This window comes from Odontesthes bonariensis, chromosome 5 (genome assembly GCF_027942865.1).
Source record: "Odontesthes bonariensis isolate fOdoBon6 chromosome 5, fOdoBon6.hap1, whole genome shotgun sequence".
NCBI classification, from domain to species: Eukaryota; Metazoa; Chordata; class Actinopteri; order Atheriniformes; family Atherinopsidae; genus Odontesthes; species Odontesthes bonariensis.
Genome location: NC_134510.1, coordinates 26,729,021 through 26,754,343, shown reverse-complemented (window position 1 = coordinate 26,754,343; position 25,323 = coordinate 26,729,021). Strand labels below are relative to the sequence as shown.

The 25,323-nt window shown below is 39.3% G+C and overlaps 2 protein-coding genes across 3 annotated transcripts; both read right to left on the bottom strand.

Moving 5' to 3' along the window:
• Positions 1–318: 318 nt before the first annotated feature.
• On the bottom strand, positions 319–13,388 carry cops7a (COP9 constitutive photomorphogenic homolog subunit 7A). 2 transcript variants are annotated; one of them, XM_075465844.1, is made up of 8 exons: positions 13,299–13,388; positions 6,950–7,072; positions 5,244–5,319; positions 4,438–4,526; positions 3,557–3,759; positions 3,355–3,460; positions 1,785–1,954; positions 319–868 (listed from the first exon to the last, which is right to left on the bottom strand). In XM_075465844.1, the coding sequence occupies exons 2-8, from the start codon at positions 7,070–7,072 to the stop codon at positions 829–831; spliced, it is 807 nt and encodes a 268-aa protein (XP_075321959.1). In that variant the 5' UTR covers positions 13,299–13,388; the 3' UTR covers positions 319–828. The 2 variants fall into 2 exon arrangements, with proteins under 2 accessions (XP_075321959.1, XP_075321960.1); XM_075465845.1 differs by having other exon boundaries at positions 858–944.
• A 646-nt stretch (positions 13,389–14,034) lies between these two features.
• LOC142380200 (perlucin-like protein) lies at positions 14,035–24,630 on the bottom strand. Its single transcript, XM_075465831.1, has 6 exons — positions 24,270–24,630; positions 22,711–22,821; positions 16,769–16,894; positions 16,528–16,679; positions 14,869–14,990; positions 14,035–14,522 (listed from the first exon to the last, which is right to left on the bottom strand). Exons 1-6 carry the CDS (start codon positions 24,358–24,360, stop codon positions 14,360–14,362), a joined length of 765 nt encoding a protein of 254 aa, XP_075321946.1. The 5' UTR covers positions 24,361–24,630; the 3' UTR covers positions 14,035–14,359.
• Positions 24,631–25,323: the final 693 nt, after the last annotated feature.

Genomic DNA, 25,323 nt, shown 5'->3' with positions numbered 1-25,323 from the left:
CGTGATGGAGGTATAAGGAAGCGTGGCAGGAAATTCTGACACTGAAAGAAGAAGCTCTGGGCAAAAAAAATGCGCATATAAAATATGAATGCCCTTGTTATGCATATGTGTGTGTCTCTAGTCACTCTGGTATCGCACAGAGGAAGCCTCAACTCTATAATACATTAATCTCTTTCGGGACATGCCCTAATTAATGACTTGACCTCCTAACGGGTAGCCCCCTTCTGTGAGTTAACATTTAGCAGTCCACCCTCCAGAGATGCACATTGAAGTGCGTTTAATAAAAAAAGTGACAGTGACATTAATAAGACAGTCCAGATAAGTACAGGGCTTCGTTTTTATTTTCCAACAATTTATATTCTGATATTGTACAAGTCTCAACTCCACAGAGAGAAAAAAATACAAAGCAACATAGAATTAATCTAAACCAAAAGAAGAGATACACACAAACATACGCATCACATACACGGATCCTGTTTCTGGTCAAAGGCAACTGACTCCTGCTGCAGACTACTCAGTCCTCATGTGTTACAAGTGCTCTGTGTATTTACACCGACAGGCTGCCTGTAAAGCTTTTGACAACGGCAGGAGTGAACGTCATGTGTTTTTAATCAATCAGCGAGGCGTGCGTTTCTGAATCCGTAAAGGTGACGAGTGAAGTTCCAGTGAAGCTTCGTGGTTGTATTGTGAAAAGTGTATGTGAGGAGAGTATCCTTCAAGAGTGGTCACATTGTTTAATGTATTCGTCTGTCCGTCAACGTGCCAACGTGTCCTTTAATTAGCAAGTGTCCATCAGTGCTGCTGTCCCCACGTCTCAAGCTCTTGTCCTCAGTTGGACTTGGACCAGATCTTCCCACTGCCACGCAGCCTGGATGGAGCACAGTTGACAAAAACACTGACTTGGTGCTTTGTTTGAGACTTATTCAAATCGTCACTAATGCAACCTGCAAGCAAAAGTGTCTGTGTTAAAATATTCCCAATCAGCATTTAATATATGTACACCGGATCTAATTTGAGTAGATTCTTTTATTCCTGCAAATTAATAAGAATTAAGGCAAAGAAACATTTTCTAATTATAACTGCTGCAGTATCAGTCTCATCCTTTAAATAGCTCTATACAGAAATAGTGTCAAAACACTCATTTTAATTTGAGGATTGAGGTTAAGCTATCATTAATTCGGAATTTAAAACATTGAGGGGATCTTCATTTGAATGAAGCGCAGTGCTGAATGATGGAAATTACAGGGCTCTGCGCCTCATCGAAATGTGACAGGCAGCCAGAAAATAATCACTGTTTTCTGTTCAGCAGGAACAACATAAACAGCAGACACGTGTTACGTCTCCACTGATCACTGGAGGGGGGGAGCGCTTCTTTCAGGAAGCAAGAATGCGGGACATTTATATATCCAGTGACATTTTAGAATTCAGGAAAGATGTGAAATTAGCCATGGGTTAGAAGAACAGGAAGAGATTCAGCTGCTCACTTTTCAGTTTCCTCTGTGGAATTAACTTTTGCTCTCTGCAAGAACACTGCACTGCTGGCTTTATTTCAGTGTTTGAAATGGTATTTACAGTGTTATGGTTATAACTTCAAAGAGGGTGATTACAAATTGCTTTACAGTAAAAAAAAAAAAAAAAAAAAAAAAAGGGGAAGCAGCTATATAAAGATAATTAAAATCTAAATCTGAATAAAAACATAATGTCAGTATCCAAGAGTTCTTAATTCATCTGATCTGCCCACTGTGCACAACCACGAAACATCAAAGTGACGCCACAGTACTCACCCTTTCACCTTTGAACTTTTTTTGCCTGGTTGTCTTGGTTCCTGAGAGGAGGCGGGGTCACGTGGCTCCGCCGGCTGATCTGCGTCCTGATTGGAGGCGGCTCCGGCGGGGGCGGGGCCCGAAGATGGCGAGGCGGCGCTGGCCTTTAACGTTTTCTGAAGGTTTGAAACCTGATGCACAAAAATGGATACGGATTCAAATCTTAACGTTCTACGAGGGGAACAACATTTTTCCCCCTGGTCCATCTAAAAGCAACAGTCAGGAGCCCAATCAGCCACAACAATAAAACCAGATGAACAACATTAGATGTCAACAAAACATCCCAGGGAGTGGGGTGCCGACAACATAAAGCAGGTGGTTTTAATGCTGCGGCTGATAGTTGTATGCACACTGGAACAGGCTGTATATGCTGTAACTGTTTCTGCTCACACAAGTTTTTAAATCAACAACAAAACCCAGGATCTCTGTTGAAGGAGAAGTGAAAGGTTTATATGGAGCCAATATAAAAGATCAACAGTCAAATTCAGGGGGTGCGAAGATGTGCAAGATGCACTGCGATACAGATGTGGATGACTCAGCACTCTGTTAGAGGCTTACAAAAAAATGACAATATATGATCACTAAGAAGTGAATTTACAGATTAAACAGAACAATTAGAGTTGCACACTTATGTCTTAAATAACTATACTGAAGTCCAAAAAAGAAAATAAGTTGTGTTGCACAATTCTTTTGTACTAAACTGTGGGTGTAATGCTATGCCAATGTTATTGTGACATGTTGGGGTAAATGGAAGGCAGAGATCAGCAATAAGTGATAAAAAAAACCCCACAACAAATGTTTTTAAAATGCACATCTGGGCAAACTTTGGATTTTTATGAACTAACCAGACAAAAGGAATTAGATAATAGGCATTTAGTGTAAAAAAAAAAAAAAAAAAAAAAAAAAAACCTGCCTCACAAAAATTAAAAACTTCGGAAGAAACTATTTCAACCATTCTCACCTTGACCAAACGTCTGCAACCTGAAGGAAAACAGCCAGCCCGACAAATCAAACAAAAATTAATGAGGCTCTGCCAACTTTGCCCTTTTACTCGGGAAGGGAAGAGAATCCCCAACTTTCAATTTTTGTTGCTAAGGCTGTAGGGCCAGCTGTTCAAAGACCTTGGAGCTGCGGTACGAGCTTCGGTCACAAACTTCCCTTCACAGAAAAAGCTAAACTCTGCAGCCAATCAAAAGTCCTGGAAAAGGACAGTAAAGATAGTTGAGAAGCCACAAAGTGGAAATAATTCATATGTAACTAATGTATAATAATGCTACTGCATTATTGAATGCAATAAATGGAAAGGGAATTTATAATAATAAAATTTAGCTATGTGCCATTACTTCGAAGTGCATTAGAGAAGGATCCTGAAGCCAGTTTAAAAACAGAGGGAATGATTAAAGCAAGCAGATGGTGGGGAAAAAAAGAAAATATGTAGTCAGGAGGAAACTTAAATACCACAGACAGCCGGGAGCAAAAAAAAAAAAGAGTTTTCTGGTGATACTGTGGGCTGAAGGGAGGAATGACTTACCTCTGTTTCCACCTGGACTTTAACCTTTAGTTGGCTCTCTCTGTATTGGTTTGCCCTCGAGACCTGCTCCTCAATCCCACACAGCACCGCCTCGCACCCTGAGCACCTGCGGGGAAGAGATGGAGGGAGACGGAGTTACAAAACAACAGAATTGAGAGATAAGTCTCAAGTGTGGGCACGTATACATAAAGGGGACACCGACCACTCCTGCAGTGTGTTGACTATGTTTGGCAGCTCGTTCGGGCCGAGGTCACGACCCACGCTGCAGTCCACCTCCACCTGCTGGTTCCTCTGATCCAGTTTGCCCTGGATGATGTCGCAGTAAACTGCCTCGATCAACAGGTCCTCCAGTTCCCGCACGTTCTTCAGCTCAAGCTGCTGCAGGAGCAGCGAGTATGGCAGGCACTGAGGTGGGAAGAAAACAAACACGAAAAGGAGCAACTTTAAATACTCTTACTCCCTTCTCTTTTTTTTCACATGTCTGGGTAAACAACTAGCAAATGTGGTTATGCTTCGACGGTTTGTTGGAAAATGGCTGAAAATGTTACAGTAAAAATGATCATTTGTCTAAATGTCACTGCCAGAGTAGGATGAAAGAAGTCTGAAATGTAACAGTCCATCACTGGGCAATTAGAGAGTTCAAGCCCACATACAGGGAAAGCAGTGACACATAAAGGAGAAAAACAGGGAGAGTGATGTTAATGGAAAGAGATATAAAGGGGAAAAGGGACAGTGTTGGTGAGGATAATGAATCAATTATTTATTGGGAGTGGAGAAAGAAAAGGGCATAAGGAGAGGTGCAGTGTAGCTGGAAAGTGCAAAGGAAAAGGTGACTTGGAAAAAAAATAACATAGTTCCTTGTCAGTCATGAAAGAATAAATAAATATAAAATAAAATGACACGGACTCAAGACAACTTGATTATCAACCAGAACAAAACAGCAAAGTCATAATTAAAGGCAGCATCTTCCATGTATCATTAATGTCTGGGTTTGCTTTGTGAAGCCTGCAGCACTGTGGCGGGTGCAGAAAATCTACCTTCTATCATTAAAAAAATGGGGGGGAGAAAATCATCAATGTGTACCTTGAGGTTGGAAGCCAAGCTGATAATTGACAGATGACGGAGTTTGTTTCTCTGTGCTGGGGTCAACTCTGGAAGAGAGGCTGCTCGCTCTACATCAACACACAAGAATATATAAAACGAATGAGGCACAGAGGGGAAAAAATACAGTCAAACATGATCGAGGCCTTTTGTTACTATGAAGTGTAAGACAGCGATTTGGAGGCGAGGATGGAGCTGTTTAAGTAGTCAAAGAACAGAATCGGGGGGAAGTCGGGAGCAAGTCTGTCTCCAGTGACCATGTCTCCCTCAGACTTGCCTCCCTGGTGACAGGACGTAGATCCCCTGAGACAGCAGCTCTGACAGCTCCTCTAAGGGCTTCACTACACAGCCCTGTGAAAGTAAATGTGCTTCCTGACATCACGACTCAAGTGGAAGGGAAACAATAAAGTGGGCTACATTGTTTTTCCAGGCTATTGGTTGATATTCAGCATTAATTCAAACATAATTAAACATTCTACTTCTTGTTTAAGCTTACTGATGCATTACACAGAGGGAAAATCTAGCCACGAAAGATTCGTTTACAGTCTATTTGCGCCAGAGTTGGTGTCACACAATCATTAGATAGTGACAACACTTGCTAAAAACCTGTCGAAAAGGATTAAAGTGCTCCAGTAATTTTATCTGGTAATAAACCGCCTGCAGTGTCTCTTGTGAGTGTTCAAATCCTCTGCGTTAAGGTGCCTGCCTTGCTGCAAAGAAATACAGCTCAATAAAGGAGTTTCAGACCCGCACTATTACTTATTTACATAGTGCTGCGGCTGCAGTACCTTTGTAGTCGCAGTAGGTTCCATAGGCAAAGAGGTTCAGGAGCTGGTACACCGGTGCATGTGGGCCATTCTCCAGCTGTGGTTTGGAGAAATGAGGAAAGAGAAATTATGTGACAGCATACAATGGGGAATGAAAACTGTGAAGCTGCATTTTAACTCTGAGGAGACGTCCAAATGAGTGCGTCGGTAAAGGTTAGAAAGACGACAACCACCTGACTGTGTAAGTTATTCAAACTCAGGAGGACTGCATTCTGTCATTTCAGGTACATTTCAGGTCCTGACTCAAATCACACGCGCACCGCTTCTCAAGGACTAACTGTACAGTTATAGGAATTTTAATTACAAGCTGTTTTGCCTGTCACAAATACAGCCGAGGTGTGAAAAATTCCCTCCAGACGCGGCAAACGCGCTACTGTAAATTTTTCAGTGTTGGCTGAGTGTTTGCCGAGACTTAAAAGATGTAAATGGGCTTTGTTGGAGTTATCCGACTCCTATAATTGCCACGCTGATTTGACAAGTGTTCGACACGCATTTAGAGGAAATGAAAAGAAAATGCTCCATTCTGTTGAACCAACGACAATGTCTGAGAGGAAGACACTGCAAGTAAATCTTATCCTGCATGAGGAAGGCTTGATGTGACAATAATTCACCCTTAGCCAATATTTGCAGCTCATCTAAAGACTATAAATCTGATGAAAATAGAAAATAGATTTTTGGTCAAACTTGTGTCCTTGATCAGTGGCATAAAAAGATGGAACTTTAAGTTGTATTAAAGTCTGTGACATCATGATACATGTTTATACATTTACTTTTCTGTTTTTTATGGATTTAATTGGAAGAAACTGATATAAAAGACAGCAGTTATGGGAAGAGATTCTGAGACATAAAGCAAATGGTCCAGCAAGTAATGAGTTGAATTGGGTGAGCGTCCAGTGATGCATATATTTTCTAATTTGCTTTCATATTTTTCACTTGGTTGGAACAGTGACAAAAATCTGACTTTTTTCACTTTTTGTCTCTCTCAATTACAATTTCAACCTGGCCAGTTTCTCTACCCCGTACACATCTATATATATATCTATATATAGATATATATATATGCAATAAACAGCGTTGTAGATTTTATAGCCCCTTTCCCCTCCGACATTTAATTTCAGACACAATGTCATCTGCAAATTTTCTGCAATAATGCTCCTCTTCCATTATCGCAGCCTGAAACCACAAAACAGTCATTCAGTAAATGAGGACAAATGTAATTCGACTGTTAAAAGTTTGTAAAAGTGCCCTATTTCCTTGCCAAATGCTCCCACTGGTCTGGCATTTTCTGTGTACTTCCAAGGGCATTACTTTAGTAATGGAGAAAATGGTTCTGATAAATCCCATTCTCCTGTAACAGCAGCATTTTATTTCCAAAAAAAAAAAAAAAAAAGATGATCATTGACAGAGTATTGTCTATATTATACTGTATGTGATGGTGCCAGGTCTTCAGTGTGCAACTAGGATGATGTACCCTTCACCAACCCACAATGTAAGGTCGATGTGGTCCAGCGTGGTTCGAAAACAATCATTGTGTCAGTCTGCATCACCGGTCCCGTCAGCTAAGTGTAATGCAATTTTCATTGTGCCCCCCCCCCGCATGTCAGGTCAGACAAAACACCAAAAAGACAGGGAGTGTGAAGGGGGATATAGCGTGAGAATTAGTTTACCTCTCTGACATTAGGCAGCTCCAGGATGTCAGAAAAAACATAGAGGCCTGGGGTCTCCAGCAGAGAGCTGACAGCCTGGGCCAGTGCTGAGCCTGACAGAGACAGGAGCTGCTCCACCTCCATCTGATGCCGGGGAGCAAAGGCAACAAGACACACAGATAGCAGGTTAGAAATAAGTACCACACAGAAGTACTGGAGCTGGTTTGACATGAAAACAAGGAAACAATGTATTTTATTGCTTGAGATCTACCTTTTGCAGTCGTCATGAAAAGAACTCTTCCCCAAAATACTCTAATAGGTGCAAAAATGTTGAATTATAACAAGTGGGACTCCACAACATCACAATAAGAAGTCATGTTTTGCACCTCAAAATGAGTCACTTTTTGCCTGTTGAAGAGAGGACATCCATACAACTAAACAATACGCCTTCTCATCCAACAGCCAAGGACTCTTGACAAAACCACTTGACCCTCAAACAACCCGAAGAGCCACTCAGGCAGTGGGAGAGAAGGAGCACTGCGTAGCACCACTGTGGGCAACAAGTGTAATGAATGTGAAACAGGGCATGTATATTCATCAAACCCATTCCCTGCCAAGTAACACGACACAGAGCCAAACAAAACCAGAGTAATTACCAAAGTAGTGATATAAATCCGCCTCTGCCCCAACCAAATATTTACAATTTAGAAAGAACAACTAGATAAAAACAAATAAAAGGGATAAGGCCATGAATTAACACCACCTGCAAACTAGCCAAACATTAAAAAAAAAAAAAAAACATGTCTGCAGTTCAAAAGTCTCAAAATAAAACGGATAAAAATACTAGTGTGAGGACACGTACAACTGACTGACTTTGATGGGATCTTTTTTAGGATCTTTAATCCCAGCAGGCACATCTTGGGACACAATGGAAGCATTTGTTACGGATGAATGATAAAACCATTGCAGTTGCATCAGGCTGGCTTCATTACCTGAGGCAACTTCCTAAAATTAGTGCACCCGCGTTTGGAAATCCACCAGTGTGTCTGTTTTCTTATGCATCTCAGGTGCAGCTGATGGCATTCAGATTCACACGTTGACATCTTCCACATGTTGTCCCACTGGAGCACCATCAAAGAGGACCACAGAGTATATTCCCAGACAGGCTGAACAGATGAGCAGACATGTGTTCCGGCTAAGCAAATTAACCTACTGTGCATTTCAGACACAGTGTCTTCTCATCTCAGGTATTTTTCAAAGTCTAATCAAGCTCTGAATCTGAGCCTTGATTGGCTCCATCTGTGCATTTATCCTGAATTTAAAAAAAAAAAAAACAAGATGAATGCCGTTAAATCTGTGAGCCTGCTGAAAGGATGATGTAAGATGCTGCTTTTCAAATGAAGTACATAAATAATTGAAGGATTAAATAAAACATTAACTGATATTTTGTTAAGTTCCCAAACTGCAAAATAACTGTTAAATGATTACCGTAGGCAACAGCTTTATTGTTCTGTTGCCGTTGACAACTGTCATGTAATTCAATTCTGATTATGTATCAATGTAAAAGTAAAGTATTTATTTGTATTAAAACCAACACCGACAGGCAGTGTTAGCCCAGTGTTACCCTTTCGTCTTCTGTGTAGTACAGCAGGCACCTCCAAGCGAAGCCATAAAACATTTTATACTTTTTTATTGTTTTCTTATTTTAATCTTAACACTGAACTTTAGTCAGAGACTAAAACATTTTCTTTTAAAATAATAAAAAGTATGCCCTCATTTTGAGTCTTCCCGAGGAAAGCTGGGTTTATAGATTTTTTCCTGGCCCACCTCATACCAAACATTCAATCTCAGATTTTGTTAAGGTATTTTCTGATCGAGTGAATTCTGCCGCTCACTCTTGAAAGAAAGAGTGAGAGGAGGAGCTGGTGTCACAGGCTGATGAGAACGTTTGGCAGGAGAGCCTCGGCAGGCCTCAGCACTGTTTTTAGATACACCAGACATCACTTAATTCAATTTAAGGTCATGCATAGACTTCATTGTTCAAAATCTAAGCTCCAAAGAATCTATCCAACTGTCTCTCCTTTATGCGGTCGATGGAAGTCAGCTGATGGACTTTCCTTTTCCCGACATCGCCAAAGCTGGATGATTTCTGGTGCAACATATTCGAATGGTTTTCTGGAACGTGTGACTGTGTGTTTGAACCTGGCCCAGAGGTGGCACTGTTTGACTACTCTCTGTCTTTATTGACTTGTAGCCCCCCCGTCCAGAAATCCATTATGTATGGAATGATACTAGCAAAGGTATTGAGTTTAGGCCTCTGGAAGTCAGAAATTAAACCTCTTTTCAAGACGTGGCTAACAGAAGATACCTCTGTACTGCGCATTGAGAAAATTCGATACGACATAATGAACAATCTAAGAGGTTTGACCAGACCTGACAGCCATTTTTAGATCAAATTGCTAAGTTTAAGGGGCAGCAGTGAGATCCACCTCTTCCTTGTGACTGATGAGCGTAATAGTGATGCAGTAGTAGATTTCATTGTTTTGAATTGTACGCCATTTTTGTTTCACTTCCCTTTTATTTACCCTTATTTTTTGTTAATTTTTACTCATTCGTTTTTTTTCTATGTTACTATACTACTACTGGAAAAAGACTTAATAAAAACATTGATGAAAAATAATAAATAAAAGCTACAAGGCAACAAAAGAAAAGAAAATTGATTTTGGCACCGCGAAGATTCCTCTGTTGTATGTTACGGCTCAAACTCAATATGACAGTAAACACTTCAATAGACTCGAGTCTAATAAGGAGCTGTTCCTCATCTCCCTTTTTTCATGATCCTTTTAAACCAAAATGCACTCTGAAGATCACTAGTCAGGCTCTGTAGATCACTGCAAACTACTTCTTAGACTTTTTTTGGACAGTTAACAAGGTCTGTTTCTTGACAGAATTTCATCTTAGATGATACAGTGATGATGAGAAACCCAAAGACGGGAGATTTAATATTTCATTCAGCACAAACACAACTTAGCTTGAAAAAAAAGAGTTGAAACTAGTCAGTAACACACATTGCATATATAATGATTGAAATGATCTTAAGGCTACCTTAGAAGAGTGGAAAGTGAAAAATGTAATAAGAAAAAAATAAATAAAAATAAGAGGGTAACTGCACAAGAATACGTGTAGGTTCACACAGTTAAGTAGAGCGACAGTTATGGACAACTTGTGGATTACTGTCCATGTCCAAGTGTTCAAGTGCAGGAAAGAACAAAGTATGTTAGACTCATCTGAAAAAAAGTGGCAGTATGCCCCCCATGAGCTTTTTTTAGTTACCCTACATCATCGACCAAAACAAGCTGATGGCAAATTGATATAGAGCAACAAACTGGACAACTTTACACTTACATTTACTCGTCTTACAAATGAGATGGATGCTATCCATTGAGACTGTGGAGTTATCCCAAAGCAGACATCTTTTCTAACTTCTAAGTCAAAGCCAGGGAAGCCAGTTTGGGTCCAAAGGAATGGAGCAATTTCACTTCCCGCCACATTATCTCGGAGTGCTCGTTCAACATTTGAGAAATTAGATTTAATACAAGTTCAGCTGGACTAACATTCCTCTTACATTACGCTAAAAGTCACGTTTGAGTCCACCCACAGTCTAACGTCATGTAAACGTGTTGAACGTAACTTTAATGACACTAATCAGCTACTTTGACTTGTGCCACCAATCTATACTTAGCCTAGCTGTAGACCAACAAGCATAATTTTTCACATAAATGTGCTTACAATAAAATCTTTTTGGAGCCAAGTTGTTGCAAGAAATGTAAAGTGAAAATGTGAGTGAAAGCAGAGGGATTTAACCATGGGACAGTGGGGTCATGTTAAAAAGGTGGAATACTTAAAAACATTGATTTTTAAAGACAAGCAAGTTGTGTTTGTGATTTTTCAAACTTTGGCTAAAAATATTGCACCTTATGAAGCTTTTACAACCCACAGTTAGGAGATCAGGTCATGCTAAAGTTGTGCTGCAAATACTCGTTAACGCACAACATTTAGCCAACAAAGTTGTTTGCAGTTAAACATTTTGACTGGGACAAGTAGTGCCAGATTTCTTCTGTTTCAACAGAAGAGATCTGTTGCAGATGGAGAGGGGGTAACTTGTTTACTTTTACACTCTTTACTTCCAAGGAGCTCTCCTGAAAACTCTGGCTTAAATAAGTAGCAATGGCACTTAGATACACGAGTAGAAATCAATCAAAATCAGCAGTTTGAAACTTCTGCTTTAGTTAACATCACATAGTATGACCACAAATACCTGGTACTGAGAGGGATGTTATAACTGAGATGAAAATAAGTTCAATGTAAACAATAAGTGTAACTATCTGAGCCCTGAGACTGAGAGGGAAATATTTTACACATCTCTTAAATTTGATACAACAAACAAAGTTAGGAATTGGAAAGGAATAGATAATGCCATAAATCAACACAATGCTTCCAACAGGCCACGTGAACAGAGTCATCAAAACTGTTCAAGCAACTGGGTAACATAATCCCTTTTATGAGCTTATTTACATACCAGATGTCCGGTGTCCACGAGGCCCAAATTGTCAGAGATACAGGTATATTAGGGGCACAGGATGGGGTTGGGTATGTATTATATAATGCGGGGGTTTCTAATATTGTGCCTGATGTCAACTAACTAACAAAACAATTTGTTAGACTTAAAGTATTAGCCTATTCAGTTAAGCATTATTTAAATAAAAACAAATGTACTGAATCAAAGAAGAAGCTCACAGGAAGTGTTATTAAAGTGTATACAACGGTTTTCTTCAAGAGATTGGAGGAGAACATGGCTGTATGGTCTGTGGATTATGACAGAAAATTGAGTGTTCAAATTATTATACAATTTGTTGACAATGGATTAGGGACATTACCATCAATCAGTTCAAGGTGTTTCAGTTGTTCTATGTATAAGCAAATCTTGAAAAAAAATTTCTTTTTCTGCTAAAACACTCGTTTAAATATTTTTTACTCAGTTTTTTTTAGATGCTGCGCTGCTGGGATGATTTCTGTTGGTAATTTTTGTCTTTTTTTTTTTCTTTTACATCTGTTATGATGCATAACCATGGCAACAGGAAAGTTGTTTGCATGTGGGAGCAGCTAATGCTCAACTAGTGCCTTGAGACCCCAAATTCAGATGAGCTGAAAAGGAGATGTTGTGGATGTAGAGCAGGAACAAAATGGACAAACTTAGATCCCTAAAAAGGACGCAGCAGGAATATTGGTAAGGCGATATTGTTGTGAAAAGTCAGGACAATCCAAGAAGGATTGTCTCTGCACCCCAGATGTTAAACTGTTTGCTGTGACTCCCCTTCCATATCATCTACTGAGAGTTAACCTATGTTACCTACCGATGTTGAGCGTGTACATGTACACAGCAGATAAGTTGTTGCCAAATTACAAAAACACACCAACCAACCTCTGAAGATATCTACCACAACTCCCTTTGCTACACTTACATTTTATAAATGTTTGTCAAATGATTTTTACTCTCTTTCGTTTTCTATCTAAAACATTGGCATATAGCCTATTTAATAATAAGTTATATAGCCGCAAGATAATTTCCCTTAATTAATACAGTATTGTATATAAAAACAAAAAAAAAAACAACAACAACTCATGCTTGAAAATTAAGCATTCAGTGAAATGTATTTGAACTGTTATTCAACTTAAACCCTTACGTGTTTACGGCTCAAGATGACCGACATCTTTGTAGTCACAAACAGAAACAGACTTTTGGTAAAAAATAAATATTGAAGCGCAAGATAACCCTTCTTTACCATTTCAAGCACACACTATTACGAGACTTAAATACAGAAATCCTACCAGATCATTTAAAAAGACTTTACTGATCAAATGCATTTATGATCACTACTTTTGGGCATGCTCACGAAGCCAAACTCCCTGCTCGTGTATTTAAGTTAGCTGCATGGCTAATTCACCGGCATAATGATATTGAGGCTAATCACTTTATCTATCAACACACTTCTGAAAACAACAAATAATATGCTAGACGTACAAAACACGTACAAGTGATTTTCTTCATATCTGCGTGCTCTAAATGGAGACCTCTAGTTAATATATGTGTTAATCATACTTCAAGCTCTATGTGTCATGCTAGCTCGGTTGCTAACGGACGTGTAGCCGCAAGGCTTCACTTAACCGCTGACGTTAGGCCTCACGCCATTTTAGGCGTATTCACGGATTAGATAACACATCAAAATGCGTGAATACGCGGAAAATAAAATATTGATGTGGATTTTTCCACAAAAATAGCAAAATACTGTTGCGTGTGCACAAAACGTACCTTGTTGTGTTGGTTTCTAGCAGGTAGCCTCCCTCTCGGTTGTTAAGTTCCGCTGTCAGCACACGTACGATAACAAAGCAACGTGCTCTCTGATTGGACGATAGTGTCAGGTGGGTGGGACATGAAGACAGCGGTTAAGAACAGCGTCATTTAGCGGTGATCCGGTGTACGCCGCGTGAATTAGTTATCGCTAATCTTTCTCAACGTTGGATTCAATATATCCTGAGGGATCCCGCAGGCAGTCACTAAATGATTAAAGGGATAACAAAGGAATTAATTAATGTCTTTTTTTAACTAAAGGAACTGCTGTCCTCATTAAAGCACTGTCAGAATCATCACTTTGGGAAAATATAAAAAAGACTTGTGCAGGAGCCTAATTTAGCAAAGAAATATGTACTCATTTTAATTCTGTTATTTCTTATGATTTAGCTGCAGTTTATGCTATATTTATTTTTCTTTTAATCTTCTGAAATCCTATTTGTGTCTTTTTAATCCGTTTCTTTTATTGCCCTCTTTCTTCATGGTGCTGTGAACAGGAACCCAACACAAATAATCCAAAAGGCAAAATAAGTCTTTGGTAGAGATCTCACAATTCGTATCCACACTATGGTCAAAACAAAAGAACCAATGTTCTTGCTCGTTTTAAAGTCATAATTATAAGCACTTCTCTTAATTTAGTAAAATACAGTCTCATAAGTCACTAATTAGCCAAAAAGACACTAGACAAATATTCAACTGCTTTTATGAAGAAAGATTTATTCACATATGTGGTCTTAAAAGTATGAAACATTATAGACTCATCTTAACAATAAAAAATATACACAGAATGCACAGAGTTATTTTTAAAGCAACATCCGGTCAACTTTTAATTTGCAAATTTACCAGAGCCTGTCCCAAAGATAAACAAAATAATATTACATGATTATCATGCCTAAAGGTCTGTGATGATATTCATAGTCATTTCATTCCAACAGAGGATTTCTCTCCTGATTACGTAACATTACTGCTATTTGTACCTCTCACAGCTCTGTGCAGTTTCAAACTTTTAAGTGTGCCACCATTCAGTTAAGTGGAATGGCATCCATCTGGCAGATTCGTTTATAAACGTGATCACAAGGAACATCGAACCATGTCCTTGAGTGGCTGTCTAAGGTGGCACAGTCCTCTCCATGTTCTCCTCCTGACTGGTGGTTGTCTGGCTCCGAGCTCCACTGATCCCAATATCTGTGACAGTGATAGCGAGCAGGGCAGAATAAATAAGGTATATTTTAGAAAAATATGAAAAACAAGGTCACCCAGCTCCTTGACTTTTGATCATGAAATTAAATCTGATGCGTCTGAGTTTTAGACATAAGAAATTATGTATGCTTGGAATTTTTTCAATTTTGCACTTATGCTGATTACGTGAATGTAATGATAATTTTTGTTACTTTGCTTTGGCTCTTTCATTTTCTATCTCGACAGTTTATTCAGTACTACACAAGTCAAAATGAAAGCAGAAGAGCTATTTGAATACAGATTGAAACAAACAAATGAATAAATGACTTTATGCATGAGATATCATTGTTACTTATGCCGGAGTGTCGTATTGTCCACCCATCTCCAGTCCCCTTCGTTCTCAATATCAGAGAGGCCAATCCAGAAGTGGTAATCAAATCCACCAATTCTCCGAGCCTCTTTTTCCAGAGCAACCTGGAAATAACACCCACATTTTTATAAGACATTAACATAATGTATTTCATTGCACCAGGGAAAAAAGGGAAAAAAGAAAAAGCAAGTTTGAGTCCTTTAACACCAAAACTCATAACACATTATTGTATTATTGTTCTGGGAGGGAATCTCTGTTGCCATAGTTACAGTAACCAACTCCATTTCTTTCTTTTAAAAAAAAACGCATTTGCAATATATATTGCAAGGTGTTGCTATGTGGCAACATAACCCGTCTTCGCAACTTCTTCACAATTAAAAATAATCTTCAGCACCAATTGGCTTTTCCATAGAGGATGGGCCATTATCTATCCAGTCACAGTATGTACTCCGATGACATCACATGGTGTTCATGTCCCCTAAAGTGTCCCTCCTGCAGAAATACTGGGGAAACATATTATATGTAATGAATATTTTTTATCATGTAAGTGTTGCTTCAGTGAAATGATAACAGATACAGAAATATCTGTTGTTGTATGAAGATATGATATGGTGAGGCTGAAAAGAGAGAAAAGGTGCTTTTGCTTCTGATGACAGAGACCCACCGCAAAGGCATCATGAAGCTGTTTTATATGCAGAATCCATCTCTGCTTTGACACTGTCAGTCTCTTGTGCACACACTGTTGCTTCTCTCTGGATTTCCAGGAATTTCTGTCAGTTAATTTTCATTAATGCTTAGCAGTAGTTTTTAAAAAACATTTTTATTTGCACAAATTGTACACACAGCTTTCTTAGTTTATGCTGATTTAATTAGATATATTTTGTGAAAGGTTTTCACATTTAAAATGGAAGTACTAGTATTAAAATCCCCTTCCATTAAAAGAATAAACCATTATTGCTCTGGCTGAGGATTTCTGCTTTGAGTCTGCAGAGTCCCATCCCAGAGGATGGGACCTCCCACGTTGTATCGTTCATGTGTTGGGAAAGAGTCCTTTCTTGAAATTGAAAAAAAACATAATAGAGGAGTCCTAACAAGGAAGCATAGCTCATTGCAATGGTCACACTGACAGTTACAGCTGAAAATCTAATAAATAAAACAGAATCTGATTAAAACAAACAAACTATTAAAATGCAGATTGCAGAAGTGTAAAAAAAGATCAGTTTAAAGTGACCTTGTTTTGCATAGTGCGTTTGAGTGTGGATGTGTGACAGAGGAAAACATCGTTACTCACACACACGTCTCAGGTTTTCTTCTCTTGTTGACAGCGTGCAGTAACGGACCCAATTAAGGGGAATAAACAACACCTGTGCTGGTCAGCCAGGCTGTCAATTGCTGATAAGTTGTGTCCAGTGTTCACAGACATAAACACAACAGTAGGACATGACCTCAGATGACATTACACTGACTTATGTTCATTCCAATCCTAACCGTAACTTAAACCATAACGACTGTCTTCGCCTTAAAATGCATGGTTTTTGTTGAACTGCTTTTTGTCATCACAAGAAAGACATTTCCCCATAATGTGAGCCATACTTGAAACACACACACTCAGACACAAATCACATGCATGAACTTGCGCACATGCTGTTCCATGGTGTGAAGTATGGTGAGGTGGCCACCCATCTCCTCACAGCTGTCTCTGCTCTTTGGCCAGTCCAGCTTGTCACTGCTGAAATGGTAACACTGATTCCCGACATGAAGCCAACCCTCTGGACACTCCCTGCACTGCTTTACTATTAATGAGAGAAATACAATGAATGGTATATTAAAGACAACAGGAGATAAGGATCCAGTTTGTTTGATCCTCTGTAAGTTTGGCCACCTGGCTTTGAACAGCTGTGTCCCAGGGCAACGTAGTCCTCACACAGCTGGATGTAACGCCTCTGCACTGACTTCAAACCCAGAGATGGAGAATCGAGGGGGGCCCCTGGCACTGGGCTGCCTATACCTGAGTAGATAGATAGATAGATAGATAGATAGATAGATAGATAGATAGATAGATAGATCCATCCAGTATTTTTTTTACTCGACAAGAACATTGCCTCATTTAGTTGCTTTTTTCATTTGCTTCTAAACTTCTCCTCAGACATATGATGCTCCTTTGTACAGTCTGTGAATCTCTGTAAGGGTTTTATTGTTGCTTTGGCAGGAATAATTGTGTTTATACGAGCTCCCTTGCGGGTGCAAGATATTATCATTTACAAGCTGGTTTCATTGCCACATACTTTCCCACATTTGTGCGTCCTCTGTTTATGCCATAACTTCCCATTTGCCTACTAAAACTATATAAAAAAACAATATCTCAGTGAAGCTATCAAGAAAAGATCGATTGATGTAATATTATACATGTAGATACATACTTACTTTGCTAAGGCTTTTTTCCCATTTTGCTGACTAACAGCTTTGTATTAAAATGTATGTTTTTGGATTTTATGCTATGACCCTACACAAGCAAACAGTTAAGTATTTGAAAAAATTCTAAAAGTTAACTAACTCCTCAAATATGTTCCAATGTGGCGTTTGTTCATGGAGGGCTGCAACGACCTATGACCATGTTTGCAGAAAATGCGGCCTCTAGTGGCCCTGAGAGTAACTGCACGTGTACTGTAAAAATAGTGTCCATGAAGATGACAGCCGTTGTCACAATGTATAAATATGTTATTTTAGTCCTAAACCTTATTATTTTTCTACAGGAAGTGACAAAGGTGTTTCTGTCATCTATTAACAGTAATGTAACTCAAAAGGAAAAAGCTGTTATGATGTGTTGGTCTTGAACTTGTGTCATGAGCACATGAATGATTGAAGGTGCTGCAACATCCCATTGAGGGTTTTTGTGACATCTAAAATGAACATTTCAGGATATCCTCCACTCTGATGTAGATACTCCCATGTGAGTTGTATTCTCCTCCAGCTTGTAGGGTCGGTACATTTACAGGATGCTGTCATCAGTTGTATTAAAGGTTTATGAACCAATGATCTATATGATCATCAATTGGAGGACTTGTTGTACTCAAAAGTAGTGTGGACCTCTGCATATGTATGCTTTAATTCCCCAAATCTGGTTGCAGGGTTAGTTCTCAAATTACTTTGAGAAGTGTAACACTTAGTTCAGCAGAATTAATCTGTCTGCAGTTCAAATGTCAGACAGTCTCATTATATATTTGTTGTAAAAGGTCCCGTGTCTTAGTCTTTGTGATGACTGCAAGGCAAGCAGCACAATCAAGATCAATTGCCCCCCAAAATAGGTCAGGCACAAAGTTCTGGATAAGTATACATTAGGGGCTGATTATAAAAACTATGAAAATCTCTCAATATCCCAGGGAGCACAAATATAGAAAAATTTCACAATCATGGACTTTTGTGCTTTTTCTACTATACGACCCTCACTGGACCGAGGCAAACGCTTTATCTTTTTTATTGCCAATTATAGATTTCCAAAAGCACACTCAGCTGAAATGAAGAAAGATAGGAAGAATGAACTATCACCACAACACACTTGCCTAGAAAGGGCAGACCACCAAAACTCCTTCACCAGACAAGAAGGGCATTATTCAGAGAGGTGAATAGACCAAAGAGGCCAAAGAGGAAGAAGGTCCCATTAGACCACTTTAAGCTATAAGAAGAGTGGTAAAAGCAAAACATTAATTTCTCAAAGAAAGGAAGAATAAAGCATGTTTGGAGTTTACCAAAGAAATCTGAAAGTTTCTTCAAACATGAGGTAGAAGGTACTTTGATCAGATTCGACTTGAACTTAACTTTCTTCCCATGAAGGAAGATGCTGCATGTGGCACAAATACCAACAACTCTCATCATCCTGACAACTCCAATATTTTTCATGAAAAGGACCTGGGAACTTTTTGGCCAGAAATGCGTGAATTGGTCCGAATTTCTTGAGAAAAAACCCTAACCCTTCAGGGACGAAGGTTCACTTTTCATCATGACAATGAGCAGTCGTATTTATACTATACTAGCCCGATTGAGACACTGTCATGTAACTGCTTCTCGCCCTGGTGAGGTCATATTCAGAGGAAACAATAACGCTCCGTGGAGCATGCTGATCTCAGTCACATCATGTAGACATGTACTGTATATATTTAAATTCACTGATGCCCTTCTTGAGTTTTTGAAACACAGAAATTTCAAACTGCTTGACGTTGCATAGCTTATATTCCACTTCGTTTAACGCAGGATGGCTGCAGGCAGAAAGAACATGTGTTTCGAAGACTGTTTATCATGGTCTATGGATTTGTTCCCTTTTTTTAGTGTTGTCACTGTTTTGATTCCCATGTTCTGTATTCCAGTCAACCATATTTTGTTACTGGGTGACCATCTCCATCTTGGTTAAGAATTCCTGACTGAAGTCTGCATTTGGGTCCTTTGCCACATACTCTGTGACACTACAATGAAGGCCTGGGATGAGTTGAAATGTCCTTGAATGGCCTGATCAAAGCACAGTCCTGATTTTGACTGAGAATCTGTGCTGTGGCTTAAAACTGCTGCACACCAACAGAAATCACCCAGCTTGAAAGAACTGGAGTAGTTCTGCCTTCAGGAATGGGCAAAAATCCCAGGAGTTAGATGTGCCAAACTTACAAACTCCAACAGATGCAGAAAGCCCTTCTACCTAGTATTGACTTTGGGGAAATCATTGTAATGCTCGCTCAAGTTTTCAGAATTTTCTCATTTGTTTTAAAATTCCATTTTTCACATTCAACTTAGTGGCCATGTTGTGTTTACCCTAAAACCCATTTTAATTTCAGGTTGTAAAATAAGAGGTCGTGAGGGTGAATACTTTCACAAGGTATGCTGTAAAGTGGAGTCTCGTACTGCTCAGGTTTCAAGGAACTGAAAGTTCAGTCACTTACTGTCTTTAATGTCATTTAACATGTCAATGACGTGCCCATAATGTGTCTTTTACCTCAGTTTTCTGTAGAACCTTCGGTGTGGTTAGTAAATTATTTCAGAGTTCCTGTGTAATAAAAATGATTTAAAAAAAACAAGTTCCTCTCCATTAAACCTTATGGTTTTCTGGTAACCCTTCAAACCACAGGTGCAGGCCAAAATACAGGTGCAGGGGTGATGCTGAAGTTAACTGCGGTAAGGCAATGTCACAAAAAAACAATGGCATACACATTGTGAAACCAGTTTGAAACACATCCCATAGTGAGGTGTTTTTTGTTAAGCTGGCTGCTTTTTCCTGTAAGGGTTATACTTCTCTACCTTTCTCTTCAAAACACCCAAAGATGTTCAAAGTTCAAGTCATTTCACATACTTGACCAGTTTATAGTTCTCCGCTCAGCTCTTATTGTGCCATCATTGCAGTGTGCCACATCATTATCAAGCAGGAATGTTCCTTTTATGCCAAGCTTATGGAGTCTGGGAGCCAACTTTGCAGCCAGTATTTTAGTATCTTGACAGGCATTCATGCAGCTGTTTTTAAATGTCATCACTCTAAGACCCTTTGGACTCATTGAGCCCCCTATTTCCATTCAAATTTACATTTAGTCATTTAGCAGATGCGTATATACAAAGCGACCTAAAAGAAAGGAAACAACATTCATGCCTAGTGCGGTAAGAAACTCTGTCTATACATGGAGCACTAACTCAGTCTAAATCTATCAGTATGGCAGAGAATAAGTACAACACCTAAAGAAGTGCTGATGAGTGCAGTTAAGTGCAGGTTAGATGTGACAGTGTGATGGAGGGTTAATAGAAACGATGTTCCCTGAGAAGTTGTGTCTTTAATGTAGGCAGGGACACCCCTCCTCTGATAGCACTTGTTAGCTTATTCACCATCGTGAAACCACAAATGAGAACAGTCTGGACTGAGACTGTTTATGCTGTTAGGAGGGTGCTTCCAGACAGCGTTCCTAAGAGGAATAAAGTAGCCGAAAAGGAGCTCAAACCTAAATGCCTGAGTTTAAATAGCTGGGGGCAGACCTTGCAGTTACTCTGCAGGCAAGCATTAGTGACTTGAACTTGATCTTGGCAGCCATGGGTAACCAGTGAAGTTCAATAAGGAACAAAGTGACTTTGTGCTGCTTTGTTTTGAACCATTTGTAGGGGTGTCCCTGTGCAAGCAGGAAGAAATCATATAAGAACTTTGCAGTGGTTGAAGTGGTAGATAACCATGGCTTGTACCAAGAATTGAACGTCATACTGATTCAAATATGACCTGATTTTCCTCATGTTGTAGAGAGAAAATTGACATATCATGACACTGCCACCTCTGTTTCTCACTGTCAAGATTGTTGCAAGCTCAGACCAAACATAGTAGACCCCAACTGAGCCAAACACATTTATCTTGGTCTCATGTGACCAAATAATGTGCTTCCGTTATTAATTGGGCTTCTTCTCGTCTTTGTAATGTTTGAGTCTGGTTTCGTGCCAAAAAGCAACCAGCAGCTTTATTTTCCCATGAGTATCGTCCATAGGGGTTAAAGGTTGTTGAGAGCTAGATTATGAAAGTAGAGAAGTGTCTGTGGCGTTGTTTCAGGAGAACAGGCACTATAGCTCTGACTGTTGTTGCATTTGGACTGCAAGATCCTTGGATCTTGCAAGGAATTTGCAGCCAATTATAATTCACAAAACTGAATTTATGGTCTCTTTTTTCTTTAGCTTCTTGTTCCTTCTTCTGTACATTCTCATTACTGCTGAAACTGCGTCTCAATTAATTTTTTTGTTGGTCTCTGATCTTCCTGTATCCTTTTTCATGTTTATAATGAGTTACCTTGTTTTTTCTTTCCTCATTCATCTGGCTCTCCTTTTCCATTTGGAGCCAGGATGCAGACATGCAGATATACTCATCACAAAGCTGAATATCGAGAAAGCACCGTGGTAACTTGGCATATAAAGTAGTGTTACATCACTTTTTCTCTCTCATGTAACAGATCCAGTTGCCATAGAGTCTTTTTTATTCCCTTGTCTTGATGTGAGACATCATTTTCCGATATTAAAATTGTACTCGGAAGCTTCCGTATGTGCGGAATGTGTGTGTCAAAGTGTGTGTGGCGGTTGTGGTAATAGATCAAGCATGTACAGCCCAGTGGTGTTTGCCTTAAATGAGAGAGTATCCTCACAAGCACATTGTCAGGCTGAGCTGCCAAAGACTGTTGGCCCTGCAGGAGGAATATTTCACAATCATGGACTTTTGTGCTCTTTTATACTACATGGACCTCACTGGACTGAGGCAAACGCTTTATCTTTTTTATTGCCAATTATAGATGTCCAAAAGCACACTGAGCTGAAATGAAGAAAGAATAATCAGTGTGGCACTGTGTGAGGCTTGCAGAGAGACAGACAGGCACCAGTGAGCAATGAACTCAGATCTTTAGATTTTTACCCGCTGGGAAGGTGTCTGATCTGTGCAAAAATCAGAATGAGGGATGATAACAATACAAGAAGAACAAGTGGTCCTGCAGCAGTTGGTATGGCCCCCACAGAGCCCTGACAGCCACATCAGGGAGTTAGTCTGGGGTTACATAAGTAATTAAGAGACAGCATAAACCTAACTGCCTTAAGATTACCTTTTAAAATTATGCAAAAGTTAACTAAGGGGGTTAATTTAAATGCATGAGATGTTAAATATTGGTTGAAGTTTTCTCTCTTTACAGCTCCTTCTACGAGTTATTGTAACTAGTAACTGATCAATAACCAAAAAAAAGCATCATTGATTCACTCTCAGAGACTAAATCTTTTGCACAAAACTTCTGGTTCAACTCAGGGTGGTTGGCAGAAAACACAGGAAATTGTCTTTATACTTACAGAGGACAGTGAGTACGATGTTGGCACAGATAGAGGCCAAAAAGCCAATGAGTATCAGGAGGGTAGCATGACTCCTCAAACATTCAGTGCGCTGCTTCAGTCCCTGTGAGCCTGATTAGACACAAAACAGTCCACCTTATAGCTGTTGTCAATTAATCGCCTGACTGTGAGTACATAACAGAACCATTTAGGGTTTAGCTGAGAACATTTACCATTTCCAAAAGATGACACGTAGTTAAAGTTAAATGTAGTGATTTTTAGTCTTTGTGTTCCATTCTTTTACATTCTGTAAGTATAAAAATACTAAAACCTCTGCAGTCATACAGGCATATATATATACTTACACACAGTTATTCAATCATCCATTTAGAAGAACTACACCTATATAAAGCAAAGAGTCACAGCTTTGCAACTCTATATATCTCTAAATATCAGTAAATACATCAACAGTCATATATGGTTTCAAAAATCAATATAAACACACTCAAAGTTGAGAATTCCAAAGACGTATAACCTCTGCAAATTCTCAGACCTTCTTGGGAACAAGGATTTAGACCTATACCTCACTGACCTTTCTGATGCATGAACTCACAGAAAGTTAAAATCACGAACATTTGATATTGACATAGTTTTGCCTGTGTACTCCACCACAGTGTATTTGAAATGATCAAGATTTGATTGAAATGCTAACTTTAGCATTGGTTAAAGTAGATAAATAAAAATATTAAATTAACTATTTTGGAATTTCAACCATGTTTTACTTCACCTTTCCATTTCCCCTTGTTCCAATGTAATTGGGCCTTTGTTTTGTGTCCTTATTTTGAAGAAATAATGTGTGGAGCTGATTCCAAACGTTGAATTTGCACTTGGAAGCAGTTCATGGATTTCTCTATATGCAGCCTAAAGGGGCCATACTTGGGCTGCAAAGACTAAACAGGCCCATCAGAGGGATCACAGAAGCTTTAGAAGTGGCCAGATCAACAATCTGGTACATCCTAAAAGAATAAACACACGGGTGAACTCAGCAACACCAAAAAGCCGGGACGACCACAGCAGACAATCATGGATTTATTGAAGAATTTATTTCCTTGATAAGGAGAAATTCACTCACAACATCAAGCCCTGACACAGTCAGGAGCACTTGAGCAGATTACCTGATCCAAACTGCCAGTAAGTCTTAATAACTAAAAATCACGATTATACTAACAAAAAAAAACTGAGACATGAACAGGTAAAACAGGTCAGAACAACAACTGAGCAAAGTTCACCTTTGGCTTTTCTATGAAAACATTTAAAGAAAACATTTTTTAATATTCTTTATTGTTCTATAGGGAAACCTGTCGTGGGCCAAAAAGTCGCAAAACAATTTGCTAAAGCATCAACATACATTAACACAAAAACATTTTTTAAACATCGATTACGTAATCATCAAACAGCCCACCAACTTATATCTTATATCGGTTTTATCTGCAGATTGTCGTCTTAAATCTGCCTAATGGCAACACATCCGACTCTGAATTAAGTATTTCTGTCTGTTGCCACACTGACACACAAAGTACCGTTGGCGTGTTGGAGGATGAGCCTGTTCCCTCCAGGTGTTGATTCCTCTGTGAACTCCTGCAGGCTGTTGTAGTTGTCTCCCTCCTCCATGTCTGTTGTTTCCTTGTTAACACTCCCTCTCTTGTTCTGCGCCTCCTCTACTCCTTAAAGACTTTGGTATCTCTGATCCCGAGCAGCAATATTTCTCCTTGAAATTAAATTTGTCCCTGCTGGTTGATTTATCGCGGCACACTGCCCTGCCTGCATCACCACTTCAGTGTTAAACAAATATTCTCAGAGAGGTGCTGTGCAGTCGGATAAGGCTGTGCCTCTGAACGTATAAATCCAGGTTTCTGTTGAATTCTTCCAGAAAATGGGAGGATTTCTCCACGTCGCTGTGATGTTTCTGTCATTGCTTAACCTGTATTGCTTAACCCAAGTATTTTCCTCACTTCCCAGCTTTGGTGGGATGACTCAGATATGTGCTGGATGACTCAGGCTGTTTTTAAGTGCAGGGTAAAGAGACACCAAGTACCCTAAAATTCCTGACATTGACTTTAAAAAAAAGGCTGTGATGGGAAAGCAGCTGGGGGCTGTGTGTTTTAAGAGAGTTTGGCTTTGAATCAAGAGGAAAGTACAGAAATGCAGATAATAAGATTTTACTGGTGACATGCAGCCACAATTCTTACACATCACTGGCACATAGATAAATACTAAACCTCCTTTTCCTGCTTCGATTAATGTGGTTTAAATAACAGAACCTCGTGGAGCAGAAGAGCTGCCAATGTTAGTGGGAATATGCTGCCAAGAAAAAAATAATTGAGAGTCTGTTGGAGGAAAACAGGCATCTGGTGCATGGTGTGTAGAGGTGATATTGTTGCAGCTGCTCTCCTTATGAAGAGAATACAAATAACTTTAAACACAAATAGTCAGTCAGTGCTGAGTCACACTTTAAAAGCATCCATCTCTACCAATTTTTAATCAAATGATTGGGACAGAGAGGGGACTTTGCTCTTTAATGGTAAATAACATCAAATCTACGTCCATCATCAAATATTTGTTTAAGCGGAAGAG